Source organism: Schistocerca americana, chromosome 5 (genome assembly GCF_021461395.2).
Source record: "Schistocerca americana isolate TAMUIC-IGC-003095 chromosome 5, iqSchAmer2.1, whole genome shotgun sequence".
NCBI classification, from domain to species: domain Eukaryota; kingdom Metazoa; phylum Arthropoda; class Insecta; order Orthoptera; family Acrididae; genus Schistocerca; species Schistocerca americana.
The window spans coordinates 483,953,073-483,965,886 of NC_060123.1; the positions used below are offsets into that span (position 1 = coordinate 483,953,073).

Genomic DNA, 12,814 nt, shown 5'->3' on the forward strand with positions numbered 1-12,814 from the left:
AATATCACTGTTCTCTCAAGATATATTTTGAATAAGAAAGACTGTACCTGTAAACACCATAATGCTTTCCACTCGCTCTATCTCCACAAATAGAACAAAGGTGTTTGGAGCCACTGAGTGGATGATTTGGTGGATACTGTGAAGATGAACCTTTTGCCTGGTTGCTTGAGTTGTTCAACAGGCTACTGTGTCCAATTGTAAATGAACTGAAAGTAACAACGAAAAGGTTAACCATGCATCAGAAAAGAACAAAATGCTGTACAATGGAAAACAAAAATTTACCATAAACAGGAGACGGATGAAGAGAAAAGATAAGGTGAAATTAATATTATTATTATTATTCACATATGGGCTCAATAGGACCATGCGAGTATAATCAATCAATGTCGCGTTTCATGGATGGTCGTCCTTTGTGTCCAAATCTGTTTCCTACTACCAGAATGAAATCTCTTTCTTTCATCAGACCACAGTGTTACAGTCCGTCGTCTTATTTCCCTCTGACGAACCAATCAAATATTGTTTTTCTGAATGTTTTTTATCTGAAATGTCTACCTGAGTTATACCGGCTACTTTAAGATTCTCCTTAATCGCAGCGATCCATTTAATTGGCCAAGTTTTAGCCTTACTTCTGCTTTCATAGAATTCTATTTGTTTTGTCAATCTCGTGGCTGCAACTCTTTTTAATGCGCCCATCAAATTTAAGTCTTCTTTTTCTCATGTCATCATGTATATCTGTGTATTCTTCTATTTCCTTACTATTTCTCAGCCTATAATTTTCTCCATGAGTAATTTTGGCAGCCTAATACTTCCCAAATAATCTTCCTTTCTTTCTTTCAAGGTTCTTCAACATCACTCTTTCTATTTAAAATTAAAGTTCCTGCTCCATAAAGACATTCAGGTTTTATTAAAGTGTTGTAATGCCTAAGTTTACTGAATTTAGAAAGTGATATTTTATTATAATTATTTTGTGTTAAATCTGAATGCAGTTGCCAGTTTTTTATAGTGAACTTTGTTTGCAGCTTTTTCCAGACCATTTTCTTGTATGATTTCCCCATCTATTTAAACTGAGAAATCCTTTTTATTTTTCCATATTTCATGTTCAAAAATTTTGGTGCTGGTTTGTTGCAGGTCATATATTTCATTTTTTTCGGATGATATTTGTAGTCCTACTTTTTCCGCAACTTCAGGTGAGACAATCTACTCTAATATTACTTCTACCCAACTTGATTTACTGATCTATATTTTGACTTGACTTTTGCTCTCACCATTCTGCAATTACCTTTCCCAAAACACAGTTAAACAGTAATGGGGAGAATCCATCTCCTTGCCTAACACCAGTCTTTTATATCAAATGGTTCAGAAGTTCCTCCCATGAATTTAACTTTAGAGCTAGTGTCAGTTAACGTTTCCTTAATCAGCGTTAAGAGTTTTATTATCCAGCCCTTGTGTTTCTTTCAAATTCGGAAAAGACATTCATGATCAACTTATTCATAGACCTTTCTAAAATTCACAAATGTACATACAATTTTGTTACTAAAATCCTTTGTTGCCTATGGATGAATTTTAAACTAAGAATTTGTTCCGGACAGCATCTGTCTGGTCTAAAGCCTGTTGGTATTCACCAAGTTTAGGTTCTAACTGTTCTTGGCTTCGATCAAGTAAACAATGCGAGAGAATTTTCAGCAGAGTGATCTCAAAAGTGTTAGGACCAGGTGATTTAAGTAGTTCTGCAACTGTACCGTCTTCTCAAGATTCTTTGTTGTTTTTAAGTCTCTTAATTTGTTTAGTTATTTTGATTTTGTCAGATTCTTTAGAGTTAGGATTGTGTTATTAGTTTCTGTGGTTGGAATTAATCTGCTGGTTCTGGACAGTTCAATAGTTTTTTAAAGTAATTAGAAAGTGCCTTACAATTTTCCTGGTTGTTAAGAGCCAAACTGCCATTTTCATTTTTGAAGCAAAGACTTTTAAGGTTGGTAACCATTAAGTTTTGTTTTGAATGTTTTATAAAAGTTTCTTGTACTGTTCTTCTGGAAATCTCTTTAGATTTCTGTAACTTGGGCATTTTCATAGTTTATTTTGTCTATTGGATTAATTTAGATATTTATTTTCTTACAGTTAACTTTTATTTGCATTAAACAATGGTCAGAATCAATATTAGCCCCTTTCCTAACTTGGACATTTAAATTTTTTTTGTAGTTAGGGCATGAAATTGCTACACATGATCAACTTGAAATTCCCCAATAAATGTATTGGGACCCTGCCATGATTTTTGTTTAGATGGGTTCCTTTTAAAAGGTGTTGATATGATTTTAAGGTTAAAATTTTTGCTCATTTCAACAAATCTTTGTCACTTATGTGCAGGAAATCTACCCACAGTTTTCTTATATTTTTTCTCTTTACCTAACTGGCATTAAAAAATTCATTTTAACATGGTTTGGGGGAATTTTCGGGATGATGCTTTCTAATGTTTCATAAGCTTTCCTAAATTCTCCAGTTTTTTGCATTTATCACCACTGACTAGCATAAGGGCTAAGTGTATGCTTTACTTGCGCATTTACGAGAAATTCTCATTAACCTATTATTTATGGGTTTTACCTTCATTACTGAATTTAAAACATTTTTGGAGACTGTAAAAGCAACCCCCAGATATGGTGTATTATTAAGTATTCTTTTATCGTCTTTACTTTTAAAAATACAATAATTGCCAAAATCCATGGAGTTATTGTCCATCATTTCTGTTTCTTGAAGTGCCAAAATTTGAATCTTCTGTTTTTTTAATGTATCTCCCAATTTTTGAAGTTTACTTGGTTGCAAATGAAATATTGATAAAAACACAAAAAAATGATCCACATGGTAGGGAGGAGCCGGGCATTCAGTTTACCAAAAAAGTGCACTTCTTTTTTTATGTCAGCACAGATATATTTAAAAATGGGCATCTGGAATGTGACGCGTGAGAGAGAGAGAGAGAGAGAGAGAGAGAGAGAGAGAGAGAGAGAGAGAGAGAGAGAGAGAGAGAGAGAGACTCTGCCAAATTTGTTTAGTTTGCATACTGAATGTGAAAGAACACTGATAAACAACAGTTGTGGACAGCTCTCTACATTGTGCAGTGATCTTCCAAATTCACAAACATCTCACAAAATCAGCACAGAGCTTCAAACTAACACTTTCTTTCTCCTCCCACAATTATGACTGCTGCTTAATTCTCAGATAACAAATATAATTAAAATACAACTAGCTACATAATAAATGATTGTGTAGTGAATGAATTATGATCTGCTCACTATATGTACAAAGGCAAAGGCTTACAATTTCCCCATAATTGTTTTGCTGGGCTATCTTCTTTGTGTTAATGATACACCTTACAAAAAGTACATTCACACACAAATTCCAGTTAATTTCCCCATACTTTTTAATAAAAATGAAAGATTTTCAAGCATTAGAGTTTGCAGGAATAAGAATAATAGTAGCATCAGCAACAGCAGTAATAACAGTCGTACTGGTGAGTAGCAGCAGCAGCAGCAAAATATAAAACACAAATACAATGACAAAGATGTTCATACATACCCTGGGCTGTTAGGTCCTCCAGTGGGACTAAAACTGCCAGAGCTAATTAGGCTAGCTGTATCTGGTTTCATATCCAATGGTGATTGTGGACCCATTGAGCTTATCGAAAGATTGTTCTCTAAGCTTATTCCTGGAACAAACATTGAACCTAATTACTTCAACAGAACTCATTCTATCATGAATGTTTGAAAAACAAGAAGTTATGGCAAAATTATTTTTCTTTCATGGTGATCAGTAGAGAAAGAGATTAACAGAAGCCAAGGAGACATCAAGTAATTTGTCTTTTCTTGCCTTCATTCCAAATACACGAGGAATACAAGTCAATTACATACACGAATTTATTGTTTTTGTCTTTATAGAACAGTTCTTGACATGTAGCACCTATCTTTTATCTACCACCATCACAACACATTACTGAAAGAAACTGCTCAATAAATATGTGAAAGTGCCTCATTGCTAGTTTTTAATTGAAGACTCTTAACGTTCCTTCCATTGCTTTTCTGAACAATCTTCTTTATAAATCTATTTTTTATGCATCACACAAAAAATACATTTACACAAAATGTCACAGTAATCCCCTGAAGGCATTAATTAAAAAATGGGGGTGGGAGTCAGCGGTTATTATAAAAAATTTCTGAAAGTTACTGACATATAATAGTAGTAGTTATAATAATAATACGAAGCCTGAGTCTTGGTTGAAACATCTTCTGAAGACCATTTTCTAAATTTTGTAGTAAGGTTTGGCACACACACACACACACACAGGCCCATTTCATATCAAATAACAAGTTCTTTGCTTTTCAGTGACTAGCTGCTTGGGGTAGACTTAAAGCCACTATACAGAAACAGATTTTCTGATTACACAGTATGCAAGATTTACCGTGCAGACTGATGCACGACTCTACCAAAAAGTTTTAAGCAGAAAATATCCCTGAATAACTCATCGGCAATATGCGTAAGAATAAAAAGAGGTAAATATATCATAGACGAAAACTGTCAGCTTCAACAAAATGGATAAAGGAAAAGATGCATGTAGTGAAACTTTGATTAATGTTCAAACAAATTAAAAAAGTCAAACTGCATTCAGGCATGTGACCCAAACACCAAATCATTACTTTTTAAGGAAGATCTCTTCTAACTGGGTACTCACTGGAGTACAATTCACCCATGACTATCAGACTCCATCCAAAAGTGCTTCTGTTATTACAGTACTAAGCACCCATAGTTACTAACTATATAAGAACCAAACAACCTGCCTAAAACTTATGGTGGCCTTGCAGAGCACCACTACAAGCAATAAGACATGGTTGAGTCCTGGTGTGACAATTTTTTATCCTGTGCTGACATACTCATTAGTGTCACATTCTCCAAATGATAAAAATTGTTTACTCATTAAATATGAAGACACAAAAACTGTATTCCCGGTGTGAGTGTTTACAGGAAAATAAAATAAAACTGATATTGAAGACTTCTTTTTTTATTATTATTATAATAATAATTATTATTATTACTTTTCACATTAGATTCTAGGTGGTGACCAAAGTGAAATTTAACTACTTTTTTTAGTAAATGTTGTTAGTTAAAAATGACAACTAGTTGGTCATGATAACATCAATCATAAAGGTGCAAAAAAATCAGGAGCACAGGTCGTTTCCATGAAGTTTATAGCTCACATTTTTTTTCCAATACCAAACTCATCTTCAAGATAAAGAAGATAATAATTTGAACGTACCACATTCATACACAACAGAGCGGACAAGCAAAGAATGACAATATCTGTAAATATCCAACTCTCATTACAGCAGCACAATAGGAACCAACAAGCATACTATACATATATGCATTCCATTTTAAAATACTGACTTCAGCCATGACACATCAAAATAGGCAGCAGCACTTTTAGTACAGTTATTGACATGAAAATATATTTAATAATTGAGTTAATATACGAACTTCAAAAACCAGTCAGTATAAATCACAAGATAAATCAAACACAAAAATCTACTGTGAACAATAGCTAGTTACATTGCATACAAAATCTAATTCAACAAAATACTTGAAGAGGTACACCGTGAAACAATAGGGACTATGTATAGCTCAGTAATAGGCTTCACAGTATTATGAAAAGAACAGATTGCTACTCACTATATATTTTGACATGTTCCACATCATGAGGATCTCCTCAGCATGGATCTATGGAACGAAAAACTAATCTAATCTAATCCAAAGGAGATGCTGAGTCGTCATTTCTGTACAGGGAGCAGCATTGTCATTATTCCACCTAACATTTTTCAGTAATAAGCTTCATATTGTGTGTGTGTGTGTGTGTGTGTGTGTGTGTGTGTGTGTGTGTGTGTGTGCTCGCACGCGCATGCATGAATAATGGGCAGCGAGAGTGGGGAGGAGGACTTTGATAGTCCATTTTGTCTGTGGAAAACTAACAACTCCAGGATACAATTTATACATAAAAGAAAGTAAACAAACCTCTGTATTTTACTGGAAATGAAAGAAATAATTTCATTCTTTTTTCCACCAATAGATAACATTGTAAAAAAAGGTTTTTACATTGGGTCTGACACTCAATTTTAACCTGTAACACACTATACACCAAGATTATTTGCTTGACGCTGAGGCGTGTTAGCTGTTAGAACAGACTGAGTCTCGCTACTAAAATTATATGATATATGGTGATTATTTTGTGTTCGTTTATACGGCTGTTGCGGAATGGATCTGTTTTATCTTATATAAAATGAGCTTCTTCCTCACAGTCTAGTCAACACTTATCCATCCAAAACGGTGGAGGAACTACTATTTGCCATTTAGCTACATATTTCTCGACAGCTGGTTTTCCGTATGTAAAGAAGTAGATGTGTACGCCATCAGCCGAATATTAGGAGAAAAGAATGAGGGAACGAACAATCGGGCCTCGTTACCGCGTACTATACTTGCCGCGTAAACTGCCCGTTTCAGTAGCGGACTGTTCTGTGCTGCAGTATGAGACAACTGACTTTGACGCTAGTTTCGTTGATATACTTCTTCACAACAAAAATAAACTAAAATCCACGTCATAAACTAGTCATCGATCTCTATTCAGTCTGTAGCGGGCAGCAACACAAACAACATAGCTTGACTGCGTTTAACTGACTTCTATTTCCTATATTAATTTTGTACACGGATGTCTCCTGTAGCCTTCTAAAACATTTCACGCTTTGACCAGCGAATACAATGCCAGGATATTTTGGACATTCGCTTTAATTGCATGTATTTAACAATATATTCACTGCCTATTGCATGTTACGTCTCAGTGTACTACCCCGAAAAATGCTCGGAGATCAGGTGCCGCCTACACACTGTGCGAGACTACTTCAGGAGACTCCATTCCTCAACAGTTGGCAAAACTGGCGGGTGACGAGTGTAGCCGGCAGCCAAGTGCGGGGTCAAGCAAAGCTTCCCGAGTCACGGTACGTCCCTGGCTCTTGGCTGCACCTTCCGGCACCCAGGCACAGTGGCCTTGGCTCAAGAATACGGACCAAGCGCGCTCACGATACAGACAGCTGCCAAGGTCACGCTGTGCAGGCAAACCTTCCACAATGGAGCACTGCGTAAGTGCCCCTCGTCAACCGCCTGTAAAAAGCGGGCATAACAGTCAGGAAACCGCAACGACGTTATTATTATTATTATACAAACACTATATTCCACGGCATTGGAGCTCGCTGGTGAGATATGTGCAGGGAATTCATAACTAGAAATAACGACAGATGATGTATGTACTGATAAACTTGCTGCAATTCGTAGTATTTGGTAGGATACGACAGGAGTACTTCCTAAACTCTGGAGGCTTTGAGGAAATGTCGACGAGCAGTTAGTGGCATTTAGTGGTGGTTGTTGCTGTCCAGTAAAACAGTATATCCCAAGTAAACCACCAAAATAGGGAGTGTGACAGCAAATCGTCATCCGTACTGAAACCTCAAACTTACACACGAAAGGAGAGCGGAGTGGCACCAGAAAAAAAAAAATCAGAGAATGAGTGTAGTTGCTGCTCTCAGTTGAGAGGTTAGATGGTTCAAATGGCTCTGAGCACTATGGGGCTTAACATCTATGGTCATCAGTCCACTAGAACTTAGAACTACTTAAACCTAACTAACCTAAGGACATCACACAACACCCAGTCATCACGAGGCAGAGAAAATCTCTGACCCCGCCGGGAATCGAACCCGGGCGCGGGAAGCGAGAACGCTACCGCACGACCACGAGCTGCGGACTGAGAGGTTAGATTATCAAACGTGAGCACTCATTTACGTCATACAATATGGGACAGCTGCTCCTTAAAATGAAATGAACAATGTGGGGAACTATACGCAAAAATAAGCCACAGCTTCCAGAAAATAGGACTAACAACGAGGTTCACAGCTCTTCATTTTACTTCACAAGTGATACTACTGTAGTCAATTATCTTCCTTAGAGAATGAAGATGTCGTACTGAGCACACTCCACCATGATGAAACCAGTAATAGGGCTGATAAGAAGCCAAAAATGATTTCCGATTACAATTCAACGAAAAGAGCAGTAGGCACACTTGACTAGCTAACCGGTACCGTCGACCAAACAAAACTGTCGGCGTGGAAAATGGGTGAGACCCACATCGGGAATTCTCTGTGCATACAGCCACGCCACAAATTGTGGCAACACTCTCGCCCGATTAATGTCCACGTTACGTTACACCAGTAACGTATACCAGACAGATGCGCTTATACGCGACATTGGAAAATAAAAATTATACACGGAAGTACAGGATGATGTCAGCGATCGCGAAATACGTAGTGATTTGGCCGGCAGTACTAGATGCGGTTCGAAGGAGGTGTTAGCGTCGCAGTGCAAGTGATTCCCGATCAAAGTACCTAGTTGTCATTTGGTAAATCAGATTTCGGTTCCGCCATCTGGTCAATATTTTTTTGGCATATGGCCAATATTTTTTATGTCCCCGTCGTGGTAGGTGCCAAAGGCCTTTCTGTGGTAGCATCTCTTGTCTTGAGTGCATAGCTCGTGCATATTATTTGTAGCCTTTGCGAGAACTGATATAGAACGAGCTAACAAAAACTATAACATAACTCTCAAAATTTTACACAAAATTCAAGCAAGTTATATTAAGGGCATTCGTTTTTTACGAGTGAGAAAAATATTATTTGAGGAATATGTGATTTTTAGATCAGTCAGAATTCTATTAAAATTGTATCTTTTAAGAAGCTCGTATTTCAAATTGTGGAGAGATTAATCGAATAACTGTGCAGTTCTTTGGTACTATTGAAATTGGTAATGCTGTTCATATGTAAGCGCCAAATTCAATAGCAATCCTTTTGTTCTTTTATTCGGGGACAGTAAAAATCGGGATAGCTCTCAATTTCGAAAACGATAGGTCCAAATTAAATTGCCAAAGAGAAAGTTTTGTCTGTAGGCATAAAACTGTTCACAGAACTAGCAGATAGACTGGGAAAGTAGATTCGTAGAAAAAACCCATTAAGATGAAATTGAGTAAGAGAATAAATGTTTAATGACTAGCTCATAAATTTTGGTCCCTATATAAAATTAAAATTACGTTGGGAAAAAAAAGAAAGAAAACACAAATTCAACTATTCGGCGTAATGGGTCTGAATAACACAGTAAATTCTGTCATACTATTTATTAAAATCCGAAAAAAGGCAGGTACGAATGATGATGAAGACACAACAACCTGCCACAGTCATCTCGGGGCAGGTGAATATCACAGATGCCGCTGGGATTCGAAACCCGGGACCTCGTGCGCGGGAAGCGAGAACGCTACCGTGAGACCACAAGCTGCGGACAATTATAATTGACTCTGCGGAAATAGTCAAGTTCTGATTTGATTTTTTTTTAATTTACGCAACTGATACTATCATTACTGAAAATGATTTTGAATACAGAAAGAAGTTGCCCCTTGTGTGTGTGTCGGGGGGGGGGGGGGGGGGGAGTTTGGTAATGTGAGGCAAATTCTGTCTACAGTAAGTGCTCAGCTCTGTTGGGAAACATCTGAACATAAAACTTCCTGGCAGATTAAAACTGTGTGCTGGACAGAGATTCGAGCTCGGGACCTCTGCTTCTCCTGGGAGAGTGATCTTGGGTAGATCAGTCGGTGGAGCACTTGCCCGCGACTGGCAATGGTTCCGAGTTCTAGTCTGTCCGGCACACAGTTTTAATCTGCCAGGAAGTTTCATTATTAGCGAACACTCCGCTGCAGAGTGAAAATTTGATTCTCTTATTAGAACAGTTCTCACAACGCCTGGGGCGTAAAGCTGCGACCATTGTTGGGCGTTGTCGAGAATCCTTGATTTTAAAAGAGGTGAATCTCAAGTTTTTTTTGAGTGTATGTGCTGCTGCAACAATAATCATACCATTATATTCTTCACAAAGTACTCTTTCATTCGATGTAATGAATTGTTCTTCAAAACGAGCAGCGTAACTATGAAGTTATATTTCTAGCGCAAGATGCTTATTCCTAATATGCATTACCAAGGGTATTCTAATACGCGACGGTATCAACTGTTAGGACACGCTGTCAGGTATTAGGACAACTTCAGGTGGCTACCTTAGTAGTTACATTCACACTACATTTTTACCAAGCTGTTTCACAAATTTGTGAACTTTGTGAAGCCATCTTGTGGTGATCTTGATGGTCATAAGAGAAAATCATGTACACATTATCCGGTCATCACCCAATTCCTCGCATAAAATGCAGCCTTTTCATGTGGAATCTCGAAGAAATAGAAATCTGGCGGGTAAACAACCCAGGCTGAACAGTAACCTCAGTTTTGATTACGAGATTATTTGGAACGGCCTATTTGGAAGCAGTAACAACGGAAAATGCTATAAAGGACGTCTGGAAAACGGGACACTTCCCATGCAGCAAGCATACACTTAAACGAGATGGTGATTGTGCTCAAAATGGCTCAAACGGCTCTAAGCATGATGGGGACTTAACATCTGAGGTCATCAGTCCCCTAGAACTTAGAACAACTTAAACCTGACTAACTAACCTAAGGACATCACACACATCCATGGCCGAGGCAGGATTCGAACCGGCGACCGTAGTGGTCGCGCGGTTCCAGACTGAAGCGCCTAGAACCGCTCGGCCACAACGGCCGGCGGTGATTTTGCAAGACAGCAGAATTTTGAAATACAGTATCCAAACAAAGGAGTAAATGTGAGTCCAACTGGTTTCCGACCAGCTCTAAAAAGCAGCTAGTCATATCAAGAGCCACCAGCTCATGTAAAATCAGCACGTTGAGTATATAATGCCATACAGGAAACGTTTAAAACAATTCAAAGGGAAGAAAGCTTCAGCGGAATCAAAGGAGGGTGAAGTGAAAGTTTTATTCTTGAAAAAGAAAAAAAAGAGAGAAAAACATAAGACACACACTCTTCCAGTCATTCGGGGCCTGATACTAATTTGAGGAAAATGTTTCAGACGTGCAATCTGAAGAAGAAGAAACTGAACGCATATTCTGCTGCGGACATTTCTCTGAAGACTAATACAGAGAAAAGGGCACAGTTCATCGGATGTTATCTTTGGGCTCCCAAAGAATGCTAACTCGAAGAGGAAATTTTGTATGCCCTGGCTGGACTTCTTTTGCGAAATAAGCGCAGGAAATGTTTGAGAGGGAGTAAGAAAGAGAATATTATTATTATTCCTGTGCTTACCTGTTCTTATATTGATCGATATTAAATGTTATTACAATTCCATTGTTTACCTGTTCTTATATTGATCGATATTAAATGTTATTACAATTCCATTGTTTACCTGTTCTTATATTGATCGATATTGTTTTCTTTCACTGTTCCATATTGGGACATTTTTATTTCGATTCAAATTACCTCGATTGTGTTTTTTCTTTCAAATTTATGCGTGCTAAGAGTTAAGTAGACCAAATCCAATAAATACAACTTAAAGTACAATGATTTCAAGCTGATGTCAATTTAACAATCATACAGTTATCAAATGTCGCGATAAAAACTTGAGTAACGAGAAACCAAGAAAGTTTCACAATATATACCGGGCAGCATGGGGTTCATCTTGCCACTGGCCTCAATTACTTGTCTCCGCCAATAAGGCCTGCAGGCTGTCAGTCTCTGGTGATGGCCGGTATCGGCCAGTCTTAAGTTCACGTGACGCTTCATTTTGGCCCACAAAATTTTCAGTAGGATTATATATCGGCCCCCGAACAGTCTAGCCGACCAGGCTGACGCCAGCGTGTTGCGAAAGCAATTGCTGAACGATTCGACTCGTGTGAACCGATGAGTGGTCCTGCTGGGTCTGGATCACTTCCAAGGGACGGCGCATTCTCACACTCGGCACCAATGGTATGTTTCGTGAAGTACACATACGATCATAAATTCGAAGAAGTATCCCTGCCCCACGTAATGACATTCGCCCCAGCACGAGACTGTTATGCAGCCTACCTGCGAATATTGCTTCACATACTGTGGGTCGTGCCGTGACCTGTAGACCATCAAAGACCTTCATTTACTGAGCATTCATCAGAAAATATGACGCTGTGCCAATCACAGCCTACATTTAATTCTGCGAAGGCAAGCCTATAAAGTTTGTGATCGGAGAGGGCCTCTTTACCAGCAGCCCTATGAGACGTTTGTGAACGGTTTTGTTCATCAGCGGAAATTTGTCTCATTCTTGAGACAAAAGTGGTAGTTCCGTGTAGGCTATCTTGCTGAGATGTCAACACCTCTCCTAAACTCGACGCTCTGAAGCCACCGCTTTATCCACTTCTGGGCACAGCGAGGCCGAACGCCGCACTGGCTGCCGCTTCACGCCATACTGGACGAATGCCAAGGTGCTATCTCTCGTGGCCAGCGTATGCTGAGCCGCCCTGGCAATAAATGGCTGTTTAAGTCCCATGCCCGTCAGTGGCGCAGTGTGTTATCATGCTCGACACACCTCGGTTATATTCGTATTACGCTTGCTATATATCAACAAACAAAGAAGACGACGAGAGGACGCCAATCCTAATTACTTCAGTGGAATTCCATAACGTCAAATCCTTCCATGCGTCTACCACGTAACTACTGAGATTTGCTCCAATTTGTTCATTTAAGGCAGAAGCATTTCGGCGTTTCAGATAAAAGTGCTAATATGTATTCTATATAAAACAATGTGCGTATACGCAGTGACAGAAAATCAAAATGGTTTATATGTAAAATCGTTGGAATAACAAGGGAACAA

General features: G+C 38.5%; 1 protein-coding gene across 4 annotated transcripts in view; it reads right to left on the bottom strand.

Moving 5' to 3' along the window:
• The window catches only part of LOC124616698 (retinoic acid receptor RXR), a 141,615-nt gene that overhangs the window by 26,401 nt on the left and 102,400 nt on the right, over positions 1-12,814 (bottom strand). For all 4 annotated transcript variants that reach the window (XM_047145040.1, XM_047145039.1, XM_047145037.1 and 1 more), the window contains 2 exons: positions 3,565-3,694; positions 48-206 (listed from right to left, as the gene is read on the bottom strand). In XM_047145040.1, coding sequence (XP_047000996.1) covers positions 48-206; positions 3,565-3,694 — 289 coding nt within the window. The remainder of the gene's footprint in view (positions 1-47; positions 207-3,564; positions 3,695-12,814) is intronic.